The sequence below is a fragment of the Laccaria bicolor genome, genomic scaffold (genome assembly GCF_000143565.1).
Source record: "Laccaria bicolor S238N-H82 LACBIscaffold_2 genomic scaffold, whole genome shotgun sequence".
Lineage (NCBI taxonomy): Eukaryota > Fungi > Basidiomycota > Agaricomycetes > Agaricales > Hydnangiaceae > Laccaria > Laccaria bicolor.
In genome coordinates this window covers 2,014,802-2,037,328 of record NW_001889873.1, presented here as the reverse complement: position 1 = coordinate 2,037,328, position 22,527 = coordinate 2,014,802, and the positions used below count along the sequence as shown (strand labels likewise).

The following is a 22,527-nucleotide window of genomic DNA, read 5'->3' as shown; positions in this document are numbered from 1 at the left end:
GACGCATTTGCTTGGGAGGGGACGGTGGTGGCATGCGACGACCTGGGCTGCGATTACGCTCGGAACCACCTCTACCAGTTTGCCCGCGGAATTCTCTTGGCCTTTCTGGTCTTGACCCATACCTAGGGCCTGAAGGTGGGGGAGGTGGAGGCATGTCACGCTCCTTGCGCTTCAACCCGCCTGCTTCTCTCTCCTTCCTGATCCTATCCTCCTCGCGCCTTCGCAGCCTATCCTTCTCGCGTTTTTCAGCCTCCCATTTTGCTTTCTGTTCATTCATTCTAGCCCGTTCTTCGGCCTTTTGTCTCTCCCTTTCCTCGCGTTCAGCCAATCGTTTTATCTTATTCTCCTCCTGCTTTTCGCGATCAAAAGATTCACCCTCCTGGTAATCTGAACGTGTGCCAAAAGCGCGAGCCATTTTTGACAATTCTGCTTTCTTTGCGAGAGCCATGCCATGTGTATCTGATGGTTTAAAGCCTTTTGCAGCAGGGGCTTGGGCGGCTAAATTTTCAAGAAGTTTTGTACGAAGTGCAGCGACCTGAACTTGTATGTCATCCTCGTCAACTCTGGTGTTTTTTTATATGTCAGGACTGGATTAATCAAGAAAAAGAGACGGCAACATACTCATCGTCTTCAAGCTTGACCTGAAGCTCAAGACACTTTAGTTCGACGTTTCGTTTTCGTTCATGTTCGAGAATGCCCTGATCTGGTTCCCTGTGTTTTGGGGGAGCAGCATCCCAAGGACTTGCTCTGTCGTAAGAAGTGTCGTGAGAGCGGAGGGTTGATAGATTGCGAACGACATAGCCGCTTGTACCGCTGCCACGAGGAGTGGTAAGCCCAATGCCGTTGTACATGGTGGTTACGGGGAGAAGGTGACGTGTGTCACGGATGAGTCATCGCGTGATGTTACGCAGGTGTTCGGCATGCTGTCTGTTATAATCCAGCTTTGAAATTATTAGTGCTTATCCTGGCTCTTCTTCGTCGTTTTGCAATGGACTCGTCGTCCTCTCTTCCTCTGCCTCCAGCTCCAGAGATTCCTTCAGCATTTACAGCAAGTTTCAAGAGTTGGTGGCATGTTGGCGAGAAACAGGCTGCAATCAGCGAAGAGCGGCTCTTGCGCCGTCTCCCATTCTTCAACTCATCTACCTCAGATTCACCCGTCGTTGCCACCTCCACTAGAGTTGATCTTCACACCTCAAAGCAATACCTCAACACTCTCTCCATGGTCTCTACATCTCCTTCCCCAGGTGCACCCCCACCTGCAGTCATGCTTCATGGCTACGGCGCCGGCCTCGGCTTCTTCTTTAACAACTTCGCTCCTCTGGCACAGTGGGCTGGCAGGCGTGGCTCGGCTGTGTACGCCCTCGACTGGTTAGGCATGGGTCGTTCGGCACGTGTTCCATTCACCGTCAAGGCCAAGCGTGATGATGTCTCTGCCCGCGTCCACGAGGCAGAGTCATTTTTTATAGACTCCTTGGAGGAGTGGAGAGCCAAGATGGGGTTGGACAGTATGACTCTTATCGGACATTCATTGGGCGCCTATCTCAGCGTGGTTTACGCGTTGCGCCACCCAGAAAGAGTGAACAAGCTCATACTCCTCTCACCTGCTGGTGTTCCTCGCGGCCCAAATTTCACAGAACCGTCAAGAGAATTGACTGACCACGGTGACGGGCAAGAAGACGAGAACGCTTCTGCCACTCCAACGAGGCCAAGGGAGCTTTCATCCGTAGAGCGAGCTTCGCGTCGGAGGATCAGCCATATTCGTGATGAACAAAAAGAGAACAAGAAACAAGAAAGTCGCACTCGTCGTCTCTTCACGTATCTATGGGAGGAAGGCTGGAGTCCATTCCAGGTCGTCAGATCAACATTGTTTTGGGGACCCATGTTGATTGGCAAGGTTCGTTCTCTTTTACCTTTACATAATTGCCTTCGCTCATACATCACTCTAGTACTCCTCTCGTCGTTTCTCCGGTCTAACGGACGAAGACACACGAGACATGCACGATTATATCATGAACATCACCCTAGCGAAAGGCTCTGGAGAATATTGCATATGCAAGTTCCCATCTTCCATCTATATACCCACACAAGCTGACCCTTTACAAAAGCACATTTATTAGAACCGGGTGCACATGCACGGATGCCCATTGTGGATCGGATAGATGCCCTCAAGATTCCCGTCACTTTTGTTTGTATGAATCCCTCAACCACTACTTGTTATATCTGTACTAAGAGTCAATCCAGATGGTGATCACGACTGGATGGACCCTATAGGTGGTCAACAGAGCGTCGAGCGACTAAGACAAGCCGGGAACGGTCAGGGTAGGATGTACATCGTCAACAATGCTGGTCATCATGGTTTGTCCCCATCGTTGCTTATGGTTATTTTGGAATACTCAAGTGCTGCCTTTCAGTGTATCTGGATAACACGAGGGCGGTCAACGAACTTCTTATCAAGGAATTGGAACGTCCTACTTCAAAATTCAATGACATACCCGCACAAGATGAACTGTAAACACCGCTTTGAACTTTCGCCGTATTTATTGGATGTACGGGAACAGCACATGTATTTATACTACATCCTGTAGACTTATTCTTTGATAATAATACAATACTATGTAATGCAAACACAAGAATGGAGCATGATCATGGACAATTCAGTAGGTGGGAATTTGTGGCAGGCCAGCAGGTCTTTCCAACCTATCGGGGTATCTGACAAGCAGGGGTGAGCAACAGATAACAACAACCAAAACTGAAGCTCACTTGGCCTTGATTCTAGCAGCTAGATCTTCCTCATAGATCTGATCTGGACCCAGTTGGTTGCCCAACGTTAACCATCTGGTAATGTTCAGCGTCTACCATAAGAGGAGTTGTGAACAATTACCCTGGTCTAGTGTTATGTTTTCGCCCAAAAATCTCAACCTTTCTTCCGCCTGGACACATCCTCTCGATCAAGCCATAGACTTCATCCGGTTTTCTACTCGTCTCCCGGACTTCAGACACAATTACATCCGTATCAAGCCCGCGGTTAACCCACGAGGGGAACTTGAGTGCCCCTGATGCGTCAGTGACGGTCTTGATACCGACAAGCATGTGTTCCTTTGTATGGTTCAACCAATGTCCCGTGCGTCCTGTCCGAATCACGCGTTGTAGCTAGGGATCGGATAGGTTCAATAGGACAAGTAAGAAAGTGAGATCGGAATGGTACCTGATTGGTTTTGACCCAGACGACTTCGTCAACGCGCGTGTAGCCCCATACGCGTAAACATTCGCGCCCAACTTCCATCGCGCGGCCCGTGACCCAAAGGAAAAGGAGGCCTTCGTCCTGGAGGGTAGGAATTGGCATCGCACGCATCTCGTCATCCGTCATCGTTCCGTAGGGTAACTGTAATGTAAATTCACAAAAGACTCATTCCGTGAAACGGACGGACGTACACTCATGTGGATGTCCCATGGGGGATCAGCCATGATGACGTGAAACTTTCCTAGCACAGAGTAATCGAATCGTCGAAGGTCGCAATTGATCCATTGTGGAGGAAGCTAGATATTCCTCAGCATGAGACGGGTAGAGAATAAACGCAACGTACTATGGGCGTCTCTTTCCCTGCTGGACCCATCCCAATGCCCAGCTTATGTACCTGCTTCACAGATTTCTCTCCCGCACTTTTACTCCATTCCCCATCACCCCCATCCCAATCCACTTCGTAATGCAGGTATCTGCATGGAGCCTTCTCCTTCCCTCTTCCTCCTGCGCCTAATCCGGAAGGAAGGGAAGCGGGACCGCGAGAGTTCGGTGGGGCCATACCATGACTGTGGGCCGAGCCTGGGAACGGAGGTATAGAAGGTGATTGAGCGTACGTGGGCTCGGAGTAACATGTGTTGAGGTAGGAGCAATGCCCCAGGGTGATGTCGGTGTGTGGCCTAATTAGAGGTCGGAAATGAACACGATCGCAGATGCTTGGACGTGCAGTCGCACCAGAGGAGAAATGTGCAGCGGATCGCGCTTTGGCGCAATCGTCCTTGGTGATGGAGCTGCAGATAGGTTCGAAAACGTCTTCAGTAGAGCGAAACTATTTACGTCGAGTAAGCGATGTTGACGGAGAAGGAAACAGAAAACAAACCTGCTCGGCGAGTAGCCTCCCCTTTGCCGTACTCTTTTGCAAGATCGCATAAACCTCTCTCAGCTGATTGGTAAGGTTTGCCAAAGTCGATGACTGTGAACCCTCCAATCCAACGTCCTCCTCCTCCTCTTCATCGTTATCATTCCCAGCTGCAGAATCCGCATCCTCGTCCACCACCCTCTTCCTCTTCCTTGACAGCTGCCCAGCCGTGGACAGGCCCCCAAGACGTGCTTGCCCTGACGGATCCAAGACAACCTCCCAGACCATCATTTCTCCTGTTGCATAATCACGAGAGAGAGAGATTGTGCCATAATTCCAGGTGTTCGAAAGGTCCTCGAGGATTTGCTCGAACTGGGAGAGATCTGTCAAGCGGAAGTTGGGAGGAGGAGTCTTTGGTAGGAGGCCGATGGGTGTCTTGAAGGACATTACGCGTGTTAATAGGTCCATTGAGGTAATAGGACACAGTATATTCCTTCCCGCAAAGATAGCATTGAGGGCAGCTGTGGCTACCAACTTGAGTTCATTGTTTGACATGGAGGTAGGAGTTGGGAAAATATAATTATTTTTAGGCGCTCAAGCTCAAGTTGCGCTCAACATATCGAGACATGACATCAACTTCTTGCAAACCATGCTCGGTGTTTCCCGTCTCTGGCATCTCCACCGCCCAATTGCGACTACTCACAGAATCAGGACCGCTTGAGGCCCCCCTACCCCTCGGATGATGTCTGGAAGATTCAATTTCTTCAATTGTCTCTGATAAATATGAGTGGATTGTCCGGTGGCTCGCATCTAACGGCAACATACCTGCGCAGACTCGGAGTAATTATGTCGGCGACAAACCTATTTATAGGCTTGACCCGCGATCGCGTCGAATCCACGTGGATTGTCCTTTTCGAGCGTCCTATTTCCGTCTTTGTCGATTCACCTCCATAGCCATCTAGAAAACAAACTTACGATACATCAAAGCATGGAAAGCATTATACAAGTGGTTCGGTAACATAATACTACAGAGTGTATGACCAAAAGCAAAAAACAACGTTACAGATATCCATGAGGTGCCGCGCGCGTATAGCCCGACACCGCATTGTGAATAAAAGGTGTAGAGAGAGTGGCCCACGATAGTGATGATCCTGCAAGATATCCAAATACACAGACATTTCATTCATCTTCAGTATCCCTCATCTCTGCCGAGATGGCTCGAATGAGTGCCTGCGCCTTATCCACCTCCTTGGCCGTCGAGGCCTGAAGTTTACTGATCGTCGCTTCGAGTTCCCCCACATATTTCATGATGTTGGCTCGGTTTATAGCACCACTGATGGCAGTGCGGCGCTTCTTGTTCAGTTTCGCTGGTGGCTCGTGCCCATCATCGTCCAATTCGCCTTCATCGCTATCGTAGTCGCCGTTCTGATATGCGCTCGGCTTCAGAGATAATTTCCGCTTTGGCCGCGCCTTCGATGCTGTCGACGATTCGGCGACAGAGTTGTGCGACGCGCCCTTATCAGGAATAGTCGCTGCGGCGGCCTTTAACCGTGCTGCGGCTGACGTGAAAATGAGAAATTGAAAACATGCACAAGAATTAAGATTCCAAACCTGCGTGCTTGCCCCGGGCTGGTCCAGTGCTATTTGAGCATTTCTGTTTCAGGCGCTTGCAGTACTCGCATCGAGCGCCGGCGACCCCTTTGCACGTCTTATTCGTTCGAACGCAACGCTCGCATGGGTTTGGTGGGTACACGGCAGAAGTCAACTTACGCGAGTGTGAGGCGGTGCGGATGTGTTGTTCTAAATGACTCACAGTAAACCCCTCTGGCTGCTCAATCTCGTGTTCGACATCGCGTTCGTGGCTGCGGTCATCAGTGCGGTCATCATCGTCGTGTGCGTTGTTATTCTTCTTGAAGACCTCATCCATAACGTCCGCGAGTCCCTTGGTGCGCGAAGGAGGAACGATTTCAAAACTGGCGCTTCTTGACATCGACATTTCGACGCTGATTGGAAAGAAGTACATGCGTCGACCTAAGTAAAACCTGAGGACGGCCGTTAACTCACCTTGACCCAAGGAAGCGGAGCGGGGCTGTAGAGGGGGATTGTAAAGGCGCGGTTTCGTTGAGGTGCAAAGGGAGGAGAACAAGAGGGTTTGAAGTTGGCGAAAACTTTGGCGGCGCTATTAAGGTAGAGAACAAGCTGGGCGTGTGGCTGGTGTGCTGAAGCGGTGGATGACACGGAGTGCACTAATTTGATCTGACTGCCTTATGTAATCGCGCTCGAGGGCTTTTTACGTACACACAGACGCTGTTCGAGTCAAAAACAATTTCTCAACGGTCGCGCACCGGTAAGGTATCCCTCAAAGTTGCTTCGAGAAAATTCCATGAAAAATGGCGGCAATTTGAGAGAATTGGAGGAGCTCTCTTTGTTTGCCTCGACCGAAGATGCCAAACACCTCAATCTATTTTTGTGCACTTCCATGATCCATCGACATTGCAATCATGCATAGGTGGCTTTCTATCCGGTCTCTAGTTCGTGAAAGACGTGGGAGCAACATTCCTCAAATGCAAATGCGCAAAATGCGACTCAAATACTCCAGAATACCTCAGGCGGTGAAGCTTTTGTCTCTTTTATACACCACGGAAAACATTTCGAACCTTCACGATTTAGGTTTGGAAAGACATTGTCGGAAAAGGGAATGTAATTGAGAAAGAAGATCCGTTGGACAACACAGCGAACGATAGCCCATGTATGTTGATTCTTCATCCGACACTGGGTATCCTGACTCGTTCCATAGCGTATGACGACTATTTCTGGGAGCATATCCTGAGCCCTTCAGATCGTGAATTTCTGGCAAAGCACGACATACATTGCGGTACTGTTTCCAGCCGAGTTGCTCGCTCTTTCTGATTCTTTTCGTTATAGTGAAGGCCCTTCATGATTCATACTCCTCTTGGCTCGCTCCCAAACGTGGACGCTCACCAGAGGCAATTTCAAGGGATAACGCTGCATTTAAGATCTACCAGACTCTTCCAGACAAAATTATCGAGGATGGATTAAACAAAGCATGCGACATCTTAATGGGACGGGACGACTCTCCGCACCCAGGAACAGCAGAGTCGAAGGAACGGAAACGCATCGTAAAAGAAGAGGTGGAAACCAAACAGCGCTGAGGTCTCAATCCACGAAGAGGTCCTCGTCTTCATTCCAGCCCAGGGTTTCTGGAGAAATGCCGAGCTGCTTCAACATCATGCCCAGCGTCCCATGAGGCTGCTCTCCAAAACTATCGTCTCTGACAGCATCGCATTCGCCGTCAGCGGTAGTCACCTCTTCCCTCTCATCCGGTCTGATCGGGACGACGCTCCATCCCCAGTGTCTCTGCTGCTCCTCTGCCTTGAGCTTCTTTTGGTCACCTCTGCCATCCCATCCCCAATCGTCTTCAAATGGGCGTTTCCTCTCACAGCTTCCTCCGCGATTTTCTCGCCAGTCGTCAGTCGTCGCGTTGTCCTTTACATGCTCCCACACCTCCCACGCAACTTCTCGGCCGGCCTCTGTCCACTTTCGCACTAAGCATTCCAGCACATCCTCTGACATGTCCGCTTTCACCTTCACCGCTCTTTTCAATATTTGAAGTTTACGTTCCAGGGCTTGGATCGTGGGTGTCAATCGCACAAGCGAAGCTGGTTGCTCGGAACCCGCCGCGAGTGGAGACTTGAATTGAGAAGCTGCTCTTTGGGTTCGATATTTGATCTTCGGATCCTTCGTTTCTGCGGATTCCGCGTGTGCGATTGCTGTAGATTGCGGAATTACTTTCTTCTCGGCTTCTTGGTGGGGTGTGCGTCGAGAGTCTTTGGGATTCTTGGGAAGAAAAAACGGGTTAGGGATAAATTTGTTGTCTGTTACAATTGGTGATCGGAAAGGTCTGGCAAGCTTTTCATGCTGTAACTTTTGTGCTGCGGCTGTTGGTCGTTTAGGCTGGGGCAGCAATGACATCTGAGTTGCATGAAGTGATTCGGAACTTTTCTGAGAAACGATACAATCTGAGCTTTGGTAGAAATTTGGCTGGTCGCTGGCATCCCTCTGAACTATTTGTTCTGGAAACTTTTTCAGAGGAACCATCCCATCATGTCGAAATTGAGATTCATGAGTTTGAATGCGGTTCGTTGGGGGTCGCGTACGCGCCGATTCGTCAGTTGTAGGAGAGAAACCTCGATGAGTTCCCCGGGGGATCTCGTTAGTAACGTTGGTCAGCTCACTGTCGTTAATAATAAAAGGATCTGCATCCTGCTAGAATAGTGAAGGTGGTTAAGACCAAAAGGGGGGGTACGTACATTATCTTGTAAGGCTCCACTTGTTCCGTCTGCTGAGGAAGGTGATGGATGCCAAAAACTTGTCAGTGGAGAAGCGAATGGGCTCGTAGGGGGGCTTGAACTTGGCGGGGAACTTGAAGTCATCGGTGGTGAGGAAGAAGGCAGTGGCACATCCTGGGGGTCCAACGTATCGATTGAGTCCTGATCTACGGGGGAGGATGGATACGCGCCCGAAGCTTCGGTAGGGGAGCTTGACAGCGGCTGACAAACATCATCTTCCTGTTTTAATTCGTCAAAGGAAGATAATGGCTCGCGTCGAGGAACCGGGTTCGATGACGTCTCTTCAGATGGCGAGGGTGAAGATACCAAGCCACCCTTTTCAGCTGGGTCGATTCTCACATCTTGTGTCAGTACCTGAGTCGCAACCAGCGAGTCTCCGAACCATGCCCCACCAGGAGAATCCGGAGAATCTTGCATTTTTGTGAGATGTTTGGGAGAAACGGAAGAGACGGGTTTTATTGGCAGCCAGAAAAAAGAGAGAGGTTTGGTTTGGGCTGAGCAGGGTGGAGAACTGTCATTGTGAAAACGCCTGCCGTCTGCCAGTGGATCGAGTTCCAGAATGTCGACGTCAACTTCGCCGCATAATGTGGCCTGATTGTCGTGGCTGATCTGAGACGAGGGGGAATTCAACGCAGAGCAAGATATCAAGGCAGGGGAGGAACAAGGAGAGGGCAACAGCTCGACAGTCGGGCAGTCCAGAGAGTCTGAAGAGAACAAAGGCTGTACGGCATGAAGAGGCGACGAAGGGGGCTCGGAACCTCCTTTGTCGGTGAATTCTTGATCAGCATGAATTGAGTCTTGTACGTCACGATGAAGGCCAGAGGCCATCGGTTCTGTCAAAGCATCTGGAGCACCGCATTCAGACGCATGTACCTCATCGAGAAAATCGCTCAAATTAGCAAGTATTATTTCGGTGTCCTTGTTGGGCGTCGAACAATCGTGGACCATAGCTGATGAGTTTTCTTCAAAAGAGTAAGAGAAGTCGCTGGAGCGCGGAGCCATTTGATTGCTGATGTCCTCTTGGACCTGATGGCAATATTTTCAGAAAATGACATTGGAGAACAGACAGAACAGCCGAGATCGCTACCAGTGCGTCACCAGAATTAGCAGCAGAAAGAGATGTGCCCAAGACGGCGGAGTTGTCAGATTGGTCGAGTTCCAAAACATTTGACGTCGCAGTATTAGAAATTTCGACGGGAGGCTATGAGTATGCGCAAAGAAGACGATTAGTAGGTCCCACGAGCATCTTGCCCGCATAAAGAGGATAATCACTTGAAAAGGCGCCGAAGCTCCAGGTTGTGGGCTAGGAATTGTCATCTCGTCGATTCCCTTGAACTTGCCAAAAGCTTGGATCGACGGAGCAGTGTAAACAATTTATTCCAGAGAGAATCGAAAGACGTCGGGCATGCGCATGAATTTGCGTTCCTTTGCTGTAAGTAAAGTAGTCTTAGTAGAGGAAGAGGTTCTTGAACGTAAGCCACGATCAAGCGTAAGTGAATATGGAATTCACGTGACCGAAAACCTGACCTTCCTCTTGAAAGGCATCCACTGGGGTCCAAGAGAGTGCCGTTGATTTAGCTTCTTTGCTGCTAAAGGTCTTCCCAATGTGGGACTCGGACATGCAGGAACTCGTACTTAAAGTCAACAGTTCCATGTCACCTCACCTCTCTGACGGGATGCTTTGTCTTTGTCTTTTTCGTTTCCCCTAGAAATCTTCAGCTTGGATTTCGCCAGATCTGTGTTTGTTGGGGGACTGCCTGGTCTGCAAATTCTGATTTTTGCAAGCGGCGTTCGAGCTCAGCGATAATCAAGTCCGATTCACAAACCTCGTTTGGTCAAGGTGTTCGATACCCCTTGCATAATTTTGCAAAGCAGAAGTGTTTGTGTTGTACACAGAACAAATTTATGAACGTTCTGCAGAATAAGAGAAGTTGTTATTTCCTCCCAGGTTGAACCCGAACTCGAGGATCTCCTCGCTCTTGCCGTTTGCGCAGCTTCTCTTGTCTTTTGCTGCCTGAAGATTCTTTTTCGGGTGCATTTTCCGTTAACGACGAATCGTCGCCTCTTCCCAAGATCATGGGTGATATTACTGAAGTCCATAGTTTGAAGACCGCATATAACGGGATCTAGGAAAGGGTCGACGACGTGGCAGGAACCATTGCAAAGATACGCACAACCATGTATAACCACCAAAACCATTCACCGAAAACCCCACTGCCGATTTGGCATGCCCCTGTAAATCAACTTGTCAGTGTCCTACGACGTGCAAACCAGTGAAGAGATACGGACATGTCACATATAAAATATCAAAGCACCATTCCGTTACTCCGGGTTGATGAAGGTCCTCGCCATAAGAGATAAGTGTCCCAGTAGTGGGATCGCGCCTGGTTGTCCCAATTTTCACCAAATAGTTGGAGAGAAAGAATGCCGGAAAAAAAGTGACGATATAGATAGCCAGCGAGCCTTTAGATGGCGGTAGAGAGCTTCTTCTGAACAAAGCGCGGAGAACAAGCGATATGATCGTTGGCAAGAACATGCCAAGCTTCAAAGTTTTGACCGTACTTTCATTTTGATTTGCTGAATTACTAAAGAGGTCAGCATCATTTTCTGTATCGAAATATACAAATATCTGGCGCACCGATACGTTTCGCAGAGGCATTGGCCATGGCTTGAAGTAGAGTCAAAAGTCCGCGTTGATGAAGGAAACTTTCGGTCACATGACAAGCGACCATGCCTCCAACTCCTCATATCAATGTCTTCACAAGAAATCTCGGACCCACAGGAATCAACGCAAAAAGTACTGGTTCGACAAGCCCTCGAAGCTAACAAAAGGCTCCAACAGATTCTCATTGAGAAGGCCCATAGGATTGAAGCAGAACTCGCACATGCGGACAAGCTTCTGGTGAGTAGTTATCTCTCGCCCAAATTATCCATCTGACTAGATTAACAGTCTGCAGCTAGCACAGATGACGGCTCTGACGACCCACACGTTGACGTGGAGATTCCTGGTGCAAAAAAAGCTGCTGGTCCGTTCCCTCCAAGCGAACTCTTGAATTGTGTACGCTTGAGTTTACTTCTGCTCGCAACAGATTTATATTCTATACTAGGACTCTCCTTTCTTTGCGGAGGCTTCGCGAAGGTTGCAATATATGAATAGTATAACCGCTCATCCTAGTGAGTTATCTATACCATACTCATGTCAGCTACTAACTTCAAACTAGTGAGGGGGAAAGAGTTGGATTCGCTAGCGGAGGCGGTAAGGCGCGAAAATCAGCGCCTACAAGCGTACATATCTCGTGGGGGGTAAGGAGAGACTTGCTTGCATTCCCGATTTAGGTCTCACACGACCACCCAGCGGCTCTGTTCAGATCGACTTGGAAAGAAACGTCGAAGGGCTCGACTGGTCTCTCATAGCGGAAAAGGTGAGGCGTTTCTGTTTCTGACTTCAAAGCTGAACATAGTTAACAACAAAGGTCTCTGATGTATCGAAATTCAAGTACACAGCTGACGAGTGTCGCATTCGTTGGCTTGGCGACAGACATCCGCAAATTAACCATAACGAATGGACGGCATCTGAGCTAAAAAACCTAGGGGTTCTTGTTTCCACTTATCGCGACAAATCCAGCAAGGTAGATTGGGTCGAAGTCGCTGCAAAGCTTGGTGTACGCCCATCTATACCCTTTTGCAATTACCGTTGCTACATTTCCCCTCCATACAGACGAATCGTACACCCATAGATTGTATGAGACAAGGCCTTCCTCGTCAACGTCACGGCTGGACTGCCGAGGCTGATAAGAAGCTTCTTGACGCTGTACAATTGTTCGGTATCGATAATTGGAATCTTGGTATGTGCTTCCTCATCTTCTTTCCGTGCACTTTTAATGACAACTTTCATAGTTGCAAGGCACGTCTCAGAGCATGCAACTGGTGTTCAGTGCCAAACGCGATATCGTAAATCGCTTGATCCTTCCATTAAGAGGGGTGCTTGGACACAAACGGAAGACGAACGGCTGAGAAAAGCCGTCGCAGCATATGGGAACGCTTGGATGAAAGTTGCTGAAGCCATGCCTGGCCGAACAAATGACCAGTGTCATGAGAGATGGACTGAAAAGTTGAACGTGTCAGCCACCGCTATGTCCTGGACCGAAGACGAAGATCGGGTTCTGCTGGAGTCCGTCAAGACTATGGGAAATCAGTGGAAAGCTATTAGTGTGAAGATCGGTAACGGCAAAACTGGGACAAATGTCAGTTGTTGAGCTGTTGGTGTTCTGGTGATTGACTGATACATGTGCCGTTAGTGCCGCCTCCGCCATGACAAATTGAAGAAGCTTGCTGCAAAGGAGAAGGTTCCGGAGCAACCATGTGCCAGACCCTCCACCTCATATACCCCTCCCGACGTGCAACCTTCATGTTCAATTGCGAATGCCATCCCAACCCCTGACGCCGATAGCACTGCAGCTGTCGCTCCGAAGCCCAAACCAAAAGCTATAGGTAAAGGGAAGGGTAAAGCAGTTGTCCAAACCTCAATCCTTGTTGTTCCTGACAACTCCGATGAGGCATCCGTAACACCTGCTGGTGCTAGCGAGATGCCAGCCGCCACCCTCAAGAAAGGAAGGAAGCGAACCGCAGACAATGACCAACCTGCTGCTCCGACCAAAAAGAAGAGGAAGATCGAAAACCTTGCCCCTACCGAGGGAGAAACTTTGATTGTTGGTAGGCCAGAAGAACTAGGTCCGTCTCAAGTCAGCACCACGGCTACAAAGCGACCAAGGCCGAGGCCTATCAAGAGGGGAAAGGGAAATCAAGGCGGCCTGACGGGCCCGTTGCCAGACACTAACATGTCGCAAGACTCGCCTCAAAAATCTTCTGTCGATGCTCCAATGATGGTTGACACTGCAAAGTCGTCCAATGCGAGCCTGACAATTGCACCTGAGCCCCCAGAGGTGGGGACCAAGCTTACAGCAAAGTCAAGAGCGCGGACTCGAAAAACGGTTCCAGATGTTGCTCCTCAAGACCCCGTTCCACCAAAGAAGACGAATAAGAGGGTAGCAAACGTGCCCATATTGGGATCAAGGCGATCTTCACGCCTTGCTTCGCAAGTCACGGAAGTGGCATCGTCTAATAGCATTCAACTAGCTACTACATCTGAACCTATCGGAGTAAATTCTACCACAGGGCAGCCAACGACGGTTCAACCTGCCACCGGAGATATAGCCCTTCCGCATGCAAATCAGGGAGATATGTGACGAAGCACGTAGTATTCTGACAAAATATATCACTTTGGTCCTATCTTCCATCTTTTTCTGGGGTGGACTCCCATTTCCCAGTTGACAATGTGGCCAAGCAACTCTCCATCTTCTTGGTTTGTGTTATCCTCCGTCGCAAGTAATAAATTTTGCAGAGAGTCCTGTACCAAACTTGCTGTCTTGAGCTTCTTTTCGAGGGACGGCAGGGCAGCTTTCTTGGGAGGTGATGCCTACAAGTGAATTAGACCAGGAAGGTGATGATGCAGTGAGATAGAAGCATACTGGAGTTTGTAAATATGTGTGTTTTGGTGGTAGACTAGGAAAACAGGGTGGCAGATTGCGAAGTGTCGCGGGGATTATAGCTGTCGTGCCTTCATCGTCGGAGCCAAGTAGCTCGGGAGACGGCGAGCGTGAACGTGGTGGTACGAGGATGGGTAAACTGGGTGTAAGATTCAAATTCTTCGCCGCCCCTTTCATCTTCTTGGCTGCCGTGCTTTCAGTGAGGATGTGCTTTGTTTTGGAAGAGGTGCACGTACATTTCTTTGATTTGGCTCTCGTTCTGACCTTTCGTAGCTCGGTTATGGGCAGATTGAACTCTTCGCAAGCAAGTGCAAGATCAGATGCAATGGCGCCCGACCTGTTGGCCAGATTCGCGTATTCATGGGCCCGTTGAAAGAGTCGCTGAACAACTACATAGAGTGAGTCCTCGGAATGGCAGTGGGAGGTGGAGGCTCACGCGCGACGACCTCCAATTCAAGGCGTTGTACGACGGATTGATGTGCTGAATCAAGCCCTGCAAACCGCAGCTCCGAAGAGACAAGTCGTTGAATAGCTCTGGAAGCTACGGCTGGAGTTACCGAGGGTTCAGGTGGCGGTGGGCGGACATCTGGAGGCTTCTGAGGCAGCTGTTGTTGTAGATGGGGGAATGTAGGAAAATAAGGGGTAGAGACTGGTACGGTCGACGTTGAGGCATATTGGTTGGGGTAGTGGCCAGAGTAGGCGGAATAGGCGACATCTCGTCGTTGCAATTGTGGTTGGTACATGAGGTTCAGGTGATCAAATGATTCAATAATTACAAGGTAATTCATTACCCGGCCCACTCTTCATCCACTTCCACATTTTTCTCTCTAATACCTGGGAAATAGTCCCTTTGGATTTCTCTAATTTATCTACATCCTATGCCTCCAACTGCGGCTGAAGAGGCAGAGAAGGGCGATCGCCCAGCCGCAGCCTTTCGTACAGACGAATTCCGCACCGGTCGTCCGCAAATCGTTGGGCCCGATACCCCAGAATCCCCATTCCCGATCGCACTGGCTGGCCAGGTGCAAAAAGGATTTGGTCGGGGTGGGAAAGATCTCGGTTGTCCCACTGGTGTGTTGCTTGTCTGTCGTCTTGCCTGATATCATCTAATCACAACCAGCGAATTTACCTGATGAATCTATCACACCCATAAGCTCGGTTGCAAAGACGGGGGTGTATTACGGGTATGCACAGGTCATCCCACCTGAGGACAACACCGATCTACGGCAGGAAGACATTCAAGTCTTACCGATGGTGATGAGTCTGGGATGGAACCCATTCTATAAAAACAAGTGTTTGACGGCGGTGTGTAGTCCTTTCTCATGGTGACAGCATCTCATACTCCCCGTTGATAGGAAATACACGTCATGCACGATTTCAAAACGGACTTTTATGGTTTCGAGATGAGGGCGCTGGTGCTGGGATATATTCGTCCTGAACTGGACTACACATCTCGAGGTACGAGCAAGAGTGTGCCTCTCCGCTTGCCTGCTAAAAGCTGTCTTTCACAGAGGCATTGATAGAGGATATTGAGGTTGATAAACGGGTCGCATTGAATTGTCTAGAGCGGCCAAGATACCAGGCCTATGCCAACGATCCTCACTTTTCATTACGGAGTAGACTTGTAGTGTTATAACCCAATAGAAGTTAACGCTAGAACCATACAACACGCTTGGTTGGCAGGTATGCGATGTGTCGCCGTGGAGCGAAAAAGTCTAGAAGAGGCACTGAATTTCTGAGTCCAAGGACATGAAGAAAAATTACAAGGCGCACCGTTACAAACGTCGTGTCTTCTTCGCGCGTGTTCCTCCAATTTTAATGGGAGTCCTATCGGTGATTGAAACGACGAGTTGTCTAACTCGCTCGCCCTCTGCAGCCAAAAGAGCACCTTTGAGAGCTTCTCTTCCCTGACCAAAGCCCTTGAAGAAAAGGTCGATTTCTAGGGAGGGAACGGTCCTCTGGTATTCCTCAATCCACTTGAACATCCTGACAGCACACTGATAACCCGCTTCATAGGTAGAGCGATTTCCCTTCTTGAATCCACACGAACCGCCCGAGAACCAAATCATTGGTTCTCCGGTTTCCTTTGTGAGGGTTGTTATTGTGTTATTTCTTGTCGAGTGACAATGCAGACGGATTTTATTCTTCACCCAGTTCTTCGTTAAAGGGTTCTTGTTTGAAAAGACATTGGGAGATGGGTAGCCTCTAACTCCTGCAGTAGGAGGGAGTGAATTTTCAACGGGGGGTTGCTCATAATTGTCAAGAAAACTGCCAAGGTCGTTGGTAGGAAGCTGCTGAGTAGAGAAAGAGAGAGAGAGAATAGGTCTTTTCAGAGAGAGAATAGGGCTCTTCAGTATTCCCAAAGTTCGTAACATGGTGGAAAGTAAACTCGTGTAAAAAAACTCCGACCGGAAGTCATCGGCATCTCTTCTTCCTCTCAACCAAAACCATGGCGGTAAGTGCTCCTCGATTCTATACAACACCTCTCCATTTAATCCTATATGCAGTTTGCCAACTCTCTCTACAATGCCATTTTCAAGCGCAATAGTACGGAACAAACTTACCACTCACTCCCTTTCCTCACTGTCTTTTCAGGCGTATTCGTCACAACAGTATTCGCTGGAGCTTTTGCATTCGGCATTGGTTTTGACTTGGGTGTCACCAAGTTCTACGACACCTGGAATAAGGGGGTACGTCTCATTCTATTCTCCCAGCTATATCGTCTTTATCCATTGCGGTTTAGAAACAATGGAAGGATATTCGTGATAAATATGTTCAGGAGTAGAGAATAATTTACATCTTTTAATTTTGAGTTGTGGGAATACATGAGATTGAACTTGTCCCCTTGACTTGTCCTGAACCTGCCATGTCAACGTCACCTCCTCCAGCCAATGTCACCGACATGGACGTCGACAAGCTCTCTCCAGTCGACAAGCACTCCGTAGTCGACAAGCCAGACGCAAAAGTCATCATCATCACAAATTTGACACGCAACGTCGTCGAATCTCACCTCAAAACTGTTTTTGGTTTCTACGGCGAAATCATCAAAACTGACCTACCACTCTTTGGAAAATGTCTGTAGCTCTATCATAACTCTAGTCGTTCATCGAGTTGATTGTATTTCTCCATTAGCCGGCCAAAACAGAGGGAAAGCAGCCTTGGAATTTGCAGACCCTCCCTCAGCTCACAAAGCTGCCTCTCACATGAATGGTGGTCAGCTAGACGGCGCCATCCTTCAAGTCTCACTCTCGGACTTGCCTGTCCGCAGCCGTTCGCGTTCCCCTCGCCGTGTTCCTCCCCCACGCAACGCCCGCGACAGACCTCGATCCATCTCCCGCTCTCGTTCTCGCTCACGCACACGCTCTCGTTCACCACCACTGGCCTACAGAAGAAGGCCCGATGGACATCCACCAAGGGACTCTTTCAGAGGAAGAGGGTTTGGTCGGAGAGGCGGTCCACCAGGGCGCGACCGCGATATGTACAGGCGTGGGCGTTCCCGTAGCCGCTCGCGTTCCCGCTCCCCTGTTCGTCGTGTTGCAGGAGAGAGACCGCCGCTACCTAGGAGGCGTTCTCCCAGCTACTCTCGTGGAGGCTATGGTCGTGCCCGCAGGTCCAGGTCCCGAAGCTACTCTGTGCGGTCCAGTCGTTCGAGGACGAGATCGCTTTCCCGCTCTCGCTCCCGGTCCATGTCATACTCGTCGTATTCAAGGTATAGCCGCAGCAGGAGTCGCTCCCGGTCGGTGAGCAGAGCAAGAAGAAGCTACAGTCGTGACGATATTAGAGACAGCAGGTCCAGGTCTCCAAAGGACACCAAAGAGTCGTAGTGTAGTCTAGTTCCTTACTTTCTTGATCGTTATCCTTTTATCTACTCATTTTCAAAAAATGGTATATTTTTCCATCCAACAGAGTTCTATGATCAAATAAATATCTAGTCGCTCGCTATAGAATCGTCGTCTGCGAGGAAAGGTCTGCAATAACAACGTCAGTTCCGAACCGAGGGAATAGCAGAATGTCACGGACGGATAGTCATAGTCGTTTCTAATTGCATTCGACATCCATTCTTCGTCCGCCTCTTGTTGGGGAAAACCAGATCCTCCCGCTATGTTAAGCACGACAGGAAGTAGAACAAGGCCATGAAGAGCTCCGGAAATGATCAACGTGAGCCACATCCGGAAATAATAGATCTTGAGATTGTCATGAGTACGAGAGGGACGAACGTCCGAGTAATGCTACTAACCTCCAGAAGCCTTGAGCGTGTCAACGCGAGCACGGACATACCAATCAGCTTGGTAAAAGTAATTCCGGACAGAACCTATTGAAAGGTTTAGATGAGTTAACCAATCTCGACCCTTGCTTTCTCACCGAAGGCCCGATGTCTACCAGTGCAGTCCACATCCGCTCATCCCGCTCCTTCTGACCAGACGGATGATCAACAGGAAGTCCTGTTCCAGCGCTCATAAATGCGCGAGCAACATGCGCACAGAATTCGACAGCAATTCCAAGAGATATGACGAGATTGACCAAGCTAATGGCATTGAGGTTGATGCCCCAAATGGGCATGATACCCATAACTGTTGTCACAGTCAGAGCAACAACACCAGTCACGATCGTTCCCGTTCTCCATGAACCAAGCATTAAAGCCATGATGACGAGGACCGATGCCAATCCTAGACCCAGAACTTCCTGTGTAATCGCGATGATGTGGGCATATTGGTCAAAGAAGACATAGAATAGGGAGTAAGGGAAAACCGTTGCCCCAGTTTCCTCCGAAATTTCTTCCGCAATTCGGTGAGCAGCAGCAAAGGCGTTGATGAAGTCAGCTTGCCTCTTAAGAGGAGAATGGAAGGTGCGGAAATGGGATGCGACGACGCTATCAGAATCAAGGGAAAGGGCAGTCCCAAAGGATGCCTTGCCAGCCAAAGGACATTCTTCGGTGGTTGGCGAAATCCACCACTGCCTGAGATATCGCATGAACTCCCCATCCTCAGGCAACCCATCCATGGTAATGTTCCACGCAGGCTCTTTGCCTTCATAGCAGGGTCGGCAGAGGCGGGCAGGATCTCTTTCCCGACAGAAAACAGAGGGATCTGCCTTGCGGACTCGACAGCATTCTTCTTTCCCAGGATCGAGCCAGCCCAGGAAATCGTCTATCCAAGATGCAGTGGGTTCTGATATGAAAGATGACTCGGGGCGCTTGCGCTCTCCTTCCAATCGATTAGGAACAGATGTATCAAGGCACGTTGTGAATCGACCACACAATGTTTGTTGGCCTTGACGTTGAGTGACGTCGATATCTTTGGCAACGAAGTAAACAGGTGGACCAATGTCGAGGTACGCATCAAGGTTGTCGAAATATGAAATAAGATAGGAGTCAGATGGTAAGGCGAGCCTTTGATCTTGTAGAACGTGTTTGTTATGAGTGTAAAAGAAGTGGAAAAACACTTACCTAGACCTAATTCAATATGTTGCATAGATATTACAGATGCCACAAAGACACCTGCAAAGGTAAGCAAAACAATGCCTTTCACAACGGGTTTAAGCAAGAATGGTGCGTAATATCGGCGGATAAATCGTGCAACTCTGCCAAGGCCTCCACCACTCAATGGAGCATCAGGCAATGTAATTCGTGGAGGCAATCTTATGCACGGCAAACAGTCCACACGGCTTGACTGAGGCAGCTTTCAGTGTAAAGTAGGAATGTCAATGGGAGGGGAAACGTACCTCGACGCGTTTCAGATCGAGCAACAAAGCACTGACGAAAACTGTAACCTGCAGAGTCGCATTCAAGAAGACGCTTCCAGCGGCATAAAGCGCAAAATTGCGGACTGCAGGCATGGGTACAAGCGCTCCCAATGCAAAAGCCGTCGTTTCAGTGATGGTACTCAAAAGGATAGATGGCCCCATTTTTGCCAACGCCCTCCCAACTCGCTCTTCAGCTGGAAGGTATAAAGGCATCGAAGACGCGTCGACATCATTGGTCGACTCAAAGGGCGACCTTGATGAATTGGTGGGCGACATGGGCGCTGAGAAGCCGGGGCCTTGGAAAGTGGGTACTGCGGCATTGGGACCGTGTAAGAGATTCTGTCGATCCAGCTCGTGGACCAGGATAAAGACATTGTCGACTCCAACAGCAAGGACGAGAAATGGTATTACTTCGGCAATGATCAGGGTAACCTTGACTTCAAGGAAGGAGAAGAAGCCCACAGAAGATGAGACGGAAAGTATTACAAGAAGGATACCAAATAGACCAAGTGTGAATTTGGACCCAACAAAAAGAGAGCGAGGTAGCCGCGGGAAGAGGCGAGGTGGGGGCCGTGAATCTACGGAAAGGGATGACGATGAGACGCTAGATCGAGTGAAAAGGCGGGGGAAGTTTTGTCCACATTCAATGAGGGATGCCACAAGGCCATCTTCCTGTCGTATTGCAGACCCGCTTCCCAGAGTCAGAGAGACATAGAAGAACATTGCGAGGTATGACAGGACAACAATTTTGACATCCATGTTGGTACTTTTATTGATTTCCTCTTCGAGGGAGATACCAGTTGAAAATGCGATTTCCAACCCACTTTCAGCTGACCTCTCGCTCAAGTCAACAAGGTATGAACGCAATGTCTCCTCCCATTCCATAGCTCTGGCTTGTGTTACAGAGTCTAGTGAGTCGGATACAACGTAGGTAACCACCATTGCTTCAGCTTCGAGGTATAACGGGGTGTCTGCCTCTCGTGGAACACCTCCCAACACGTAGTGTGGACCTAGCGGTTGTTGAAAGTCTGGAAGACACTCAACAGGACTATTGGCACATTCTAGAAGATGTTCTGACCAGCTCTCTTCATCGTAATCATCTAGGTCGTTGCCAAACCATGCAGCAATAGATTGAACGACACATGCGCCTCGTGGACCTGCAGGCTTGAAACATACATCGGAAAGTTTGTAGCCACTGGGGGATACAAGAGCCCGGATGTCAGCTTCAACCTCGAACCAATATTTTAAGTGGTCCCAAGAAAGAACTGGTGGTTTAGATCCAAAGGAGCGTGCAACCGACGAAGAATTCTGTTCAGCGTCACCAATACCTCCGACTGCTGTGACGAAAATTTGTTCGGTTCGATAGAACGGTCCGAAATGTTCATCAAAGTACTCTTTTTGTTGTTTACTCTCGGAAGAGGGTGCTACCCAAAGGCGGACTGGGTCGGTCTCGATCTCAAACTTCTTCCACCCTATGTTGAGAAGCCCAGCAAGGAGGAACACTGTGGCAAACGTCAACCAAGGATAAGATGCAGTCAGCATTCCTAGTCGATAGAAGAAGCGGCGAAGAATATTGTTGAGAGGATATTGGCGGGGCTGAACTGTTTCCATGGGATCAAGGAGTGAAGCGCCGCGGCCTAGATTGCGTGATTCTGACTGAGTGCCAACGGAATCTTCGTCCAAATACTGAGCAAGAGAACCAGCGCCAATCAAACCCCTTGTATGCGTCCTTGGTGACGCTGTCTCAGCAGATAGAGCCACCCTTTCGTAAGTCGTCTCTCTCCGCCTCCGAATCGTCGTTTGTACAACGTATCCAATGAAGAAACTGAGCACTGCAAGGCCGTAGGCGAGGATGAGAACGAAGGAAAGGCATGATAAGCCGCCAAGATGGCAGGCAGAAGAGCCGTCAGGCGGTGGCACATAGGGAAGGGTGGGGCAAACATCTGGACAGTCGATACATGTACACCGACTACTGAGGTCAACATCTGTGCAGTTTCGAGGTATGGAATTTAGAGATGAAAATTCGGGAGGGGTGTTGTGAGGAAAGTCGATTTGGAATGGACTCCCTATTGACTTCTCGTCGCCCATAAACTTGAAGAATGACGAATAGTCCTTGGCCCCGCCTCCAATTAGGTCCATAGCATAGCCGTTGGTGGTCCCAACCTGAACATTCTTGCAGCTGTCAAAGAAGCCGGTCCCGTACTGCTCTGAGACAAAAAAGTCAAGGGATTTCACTGCTACCTTTTCGTCCTGGGTTTTCTGAGTTGAAGTTATGTTCAGGAAGGTTGACTGGTGTGGGGAACATGTGAAGGTGCAGAAGAATGAGCGGAAGTTGTTCCGGCAAGCCGGACACGCCGCTATTAGGCCTTCCACCTGGTTGAAGTTGTCACGGAGGGTTTCGACTTGATCCGACGTACAACAGACTGGTCCTTGAGCGAAATCTGAACCACATACGTCGACCAGAAGATCGCGTGCTTCGTCGTCCTCGGGCTGAAAGGTTTCTGGTAAACAGACGATAGCTGGTTCATTTGATACACACCTCAAGCGCAGGTCCGTCATACGGACATGGAAGTGGTTTTCCAAACATGCTCTTCCTCCCACAGGAACCTCGCATTCTACAACGCCGCTCCATGGTTTTTCTACGAAGAGATTGAGTATTGAGAAGAGGGACCGAAGGGCATACGGAGTAGAGTTGAAAGCTGCTAATGGCTGTTAGCTAAAGCAGTTGTAAACTTACTGTAAAGCAGATAGTGACGCGACAATCACGTGAGA

General features: G+C 49.4%; 13 protein-coding genes across 13 annotated transcripts; 5 read left to right on the top strand and 8 right to left on the bottom strand.

The window, feature by feature from the left end:
- Window positions 1-289: 289 nt before the first annotated feature.
- On the bottom strand, window positions 290-851 carry LACBIDRAFT_244232 (uncharacterized protein; the record flags this gene model as incomplete). Its single annotated transcript, XM_001874691.1, has 2 exons — window positions 290-563; window positions 622-851. Coding segments are annotated over 2 exons (504 nt in total), but the record flags the coding sequence as incomplete, so codon positions are not given.
- Window positions 852-988: 137 nt separating this feature from the next.
- LACBIDRAFT_305719 (uncharacterized protein) lies at window positions 989-2,512 on the top strand (the record flags this gene model as incomplete). Its single annotated transcript, XM_001875258.1, has 5 exons — window positions 989-1,894; window positions 1,947-2,052; window positions 2,106-2,189; window positions 2,242-2,355; window positions 2,412-2,512. The coding sequence occupies 5 exons, from the start codon at window positions 989-991 to the stop codon at window positions 2,510-2,512; spliced, it is 1,311 nt and encodes a 436-aa protein (XP_001875293.1).
- A 244-nt stretch (window positions 2,513-2,756) lies between these two features.
- Window positions 2,757-3,950, bottom strand: LACBIDRAFT_243879 (uncharacterized protein; the record flags this gene model as incomplete). The annotated part of the gene is made up of 6 exons (XM_001874690.1): window positions 2,757-2,835; window positions 2,882-3,150; window positions 3,206-3,382; window positions 3,433-3,537; window positions 3,585-3,742; window positions 3,809-3,950. Coding segments are annotated over 6 exons (930 nt in total), but the record flags the coding sequence as incomplete, so codon positions are not given.
- A 1,326-nt stretch (window positions 3,951-5,276) lies between these two features.
- Window positions 5,277-6,093, bottom strand: LACBIDRAFT_305717 (uncharacterized protein; the record flags this gene model as incomplete). Its single annotated transcript, XM_001874689.1, has 2 exons — window positions 5,277-5,656; window positions 5,709-6,093. 2 exons carry the CDS (start codon window positions 6,091-6,093, stop codon window positions 5,277-5,279), a joined length of 765 nt encoding a protein of 254 aa, XP_001874724.1.
- Window positions 6,094-7,274: 1,181 nt separating this feature from the next.
- Window positions 7,275-10,088, bottom strand: LACBIDRAFT_321987 (uncharacterized protein; the record flags this gene model as incomplete). The annotated part of the gene is made up of 6 exons (XM_001874688.1): window positions 7,275-8,191; window positions 8,354-8,384; window positions 8,429-9,493; window positions 9,555-9,668; window positions 9,740-9,813; window positions 9,995-10,088. 6 exons carry the CDS (start codon window positions 10,086-10,088, stop codon window positions 7,275-7,277), a joined length of 2,295 nt encoding a protein of 764 aa, XP_001874723.1.
- Window positions 10,089-10,569: 481 nt separating this feature from the next.
- LACBIDRAFT_148798 (uncharacterized protein) lies at window positions 10,570-11,045 on the bottom strand (the record flags this gene model as incomplete). Its single annotated transcript, XM_001874687.1, has 3 exons — window positions 10,570-10,593; window positions 10,642-10,700; window positions 10,757-11,045. Coding segments are annotated over 3 exons (372 nt in total), but the record flags the coding sequence as incomplete, so codon positions are not given.
- A 174-nt stretch (window positions 11,046-11,219) lies between these two features.
- LACBIDRAFT_305714 (uncharacterized protein) lies at window positions 11,220-13,713 on the top strand (the record flags this gene model as incomplete). The annotated part of the gene is made up of 9 exons (XM_001875257.1): window positions 11,220-11,369; window positions 11,425-11,493; window positions 11,575-11,641; window positions 11,689-11,770; window positions 11,823-11,889; window positions 11,941-12,129; window positions 12,186-12,312; window positions 12,365-12,711; window positions 12,766-13,713. 9 exons carry the CDS (start codon window positions 11,220-11,222, stop codon window positions 13,711-13,713), a joined length of 2,046 nt encoding a protein of 681 aa, XP_001875292.1.
- A 29-nt stretch (window positions 13,714-13,742) lies between these two features.
- LACBIDRAFT_305713 (uncharacterized protein) lies at window positions 13,743-14,756 on the bottom strand (the record flags this gene model as incomplete). Its single annotated transcript, XM_001874686.1, has 4 exons — window positions 13,743-13,943; window positions 13,996-14,198; window positions 14,250-14,402; window positions 14,450-14,756. 4 exons carry the CDS (start codon window positions 14,754-14,756, stop codon window positions 13,743-13,745), a joined length of 864 nt encoding a protein of 287 aa, XP_001874721.1.
- Window positions 14,757-14,891: 135 nt separating this feature from the next.
- On the top strand, window positions 14,892-15,649 carry LACBIDRAFT_244860 (uncharacterized protein; the record flags this gene model as incomplete). The annotated part of the gene is made up of 5 exons (XM_001875256.1): window positions 14,892-15,084; window positions 15,134-15,207; window positions 15,244-15,318; window positions 15,369-15,471; window positions 15,525-15,649. The coding sequence occupies 5 exons, from the start codon at window positions 14,892-14,894 to the stop codon at window positions 15,647-15,649; spliced, it is 570 nt and encodes a 189-aa protein (XP_001875291.1).
- A 139-nt stretch (window positions 15,650-15,788) lies between these two features.
- On the bottom strand, window positions 15,789-16,145 carry LACBIDRAFT_162795 (mitochondrial 37S ribosomal protein YmS18; the record flags this gene model as incomplete). The annotated part of the gene is made up of 1 exon (XM_001874685.2): window positions 15,789-16,145. A coding segment is annotated over one exon (357 nt), but the record flags the coding sequence as incomplete, so codon positions are not given.
- Window positions 16,146-16,462: 317 nt separating this feature from the next.
- LACBIDRAFT_305710 (uncharacterized protein) lies at window positions 16,463-16,798 on the top strand (the record flags this gene model as incomplete). Its single annotated transcript, XM_001875255.1, has 4 exons — window positions 16,463-16,468; window positions 16,521-16,560; window positions 16,609-16,703; window positions 16,757-16,798. 4 exons carry the CDS (start codon window positions 16,463-16,465, stop codon window positions 16,796-16,798), a joined length of 183 nt encoding a protein of 60 aa, XP_001875290.1.
- A 69-nt stretch (window positions 16,799-16,867) lies between these two features.
- On the top strand, window positions 16,868-17,919 carry LACBIDRAFT_305709 (uncharacterized protein). Its single transcript, XM_001875254.1, has 2 exons — window positions 16,868-17,087; window positions 17,146-17,919. The coding sequence occupies exons 1-2, from the start codon at window positions 16,880-16,882 to the stop codon at window positions 17,835-17,837; spliced, it is 900 nt and encodes a 299-aa protein (XP_001875289.1). The 5' UTR covers window positions 16,868-16,879; the 3' UTR covers window positions 17,838-17,919.
- LACBIDRAFT_187569 (uncharacterized protein) lies at window positions 17,891-22,387 on the bottom strand (the record flags this gene model as incomplete). Its single annotated transcript, XM_001874684.1, is given in 10 exon segments — window positions 17,891-17,981; window positions 18,034-18,197; window positions 18,251-18,325; window positions 18,376-19,409; window positions 19,460-19,682; window positions 19,735-20,036; window positions 20,082-20,578; window positions 20,591-21,020; window positions 21,078-22,245; window positions 22,295-22,387. 10 exon segments carry the CDS (start codon window positions 22,385-22,387, stop codon window positions 17,942-17,944), a joined length of 4,026 nt encoding a protein of 1,341 aa, XP_001874719.1. The 3' UTR covers window positions 17,891-17,941.
- Between the last annotated feature and the right edge of the window lie 140 nt (window positions 22,388-22,527).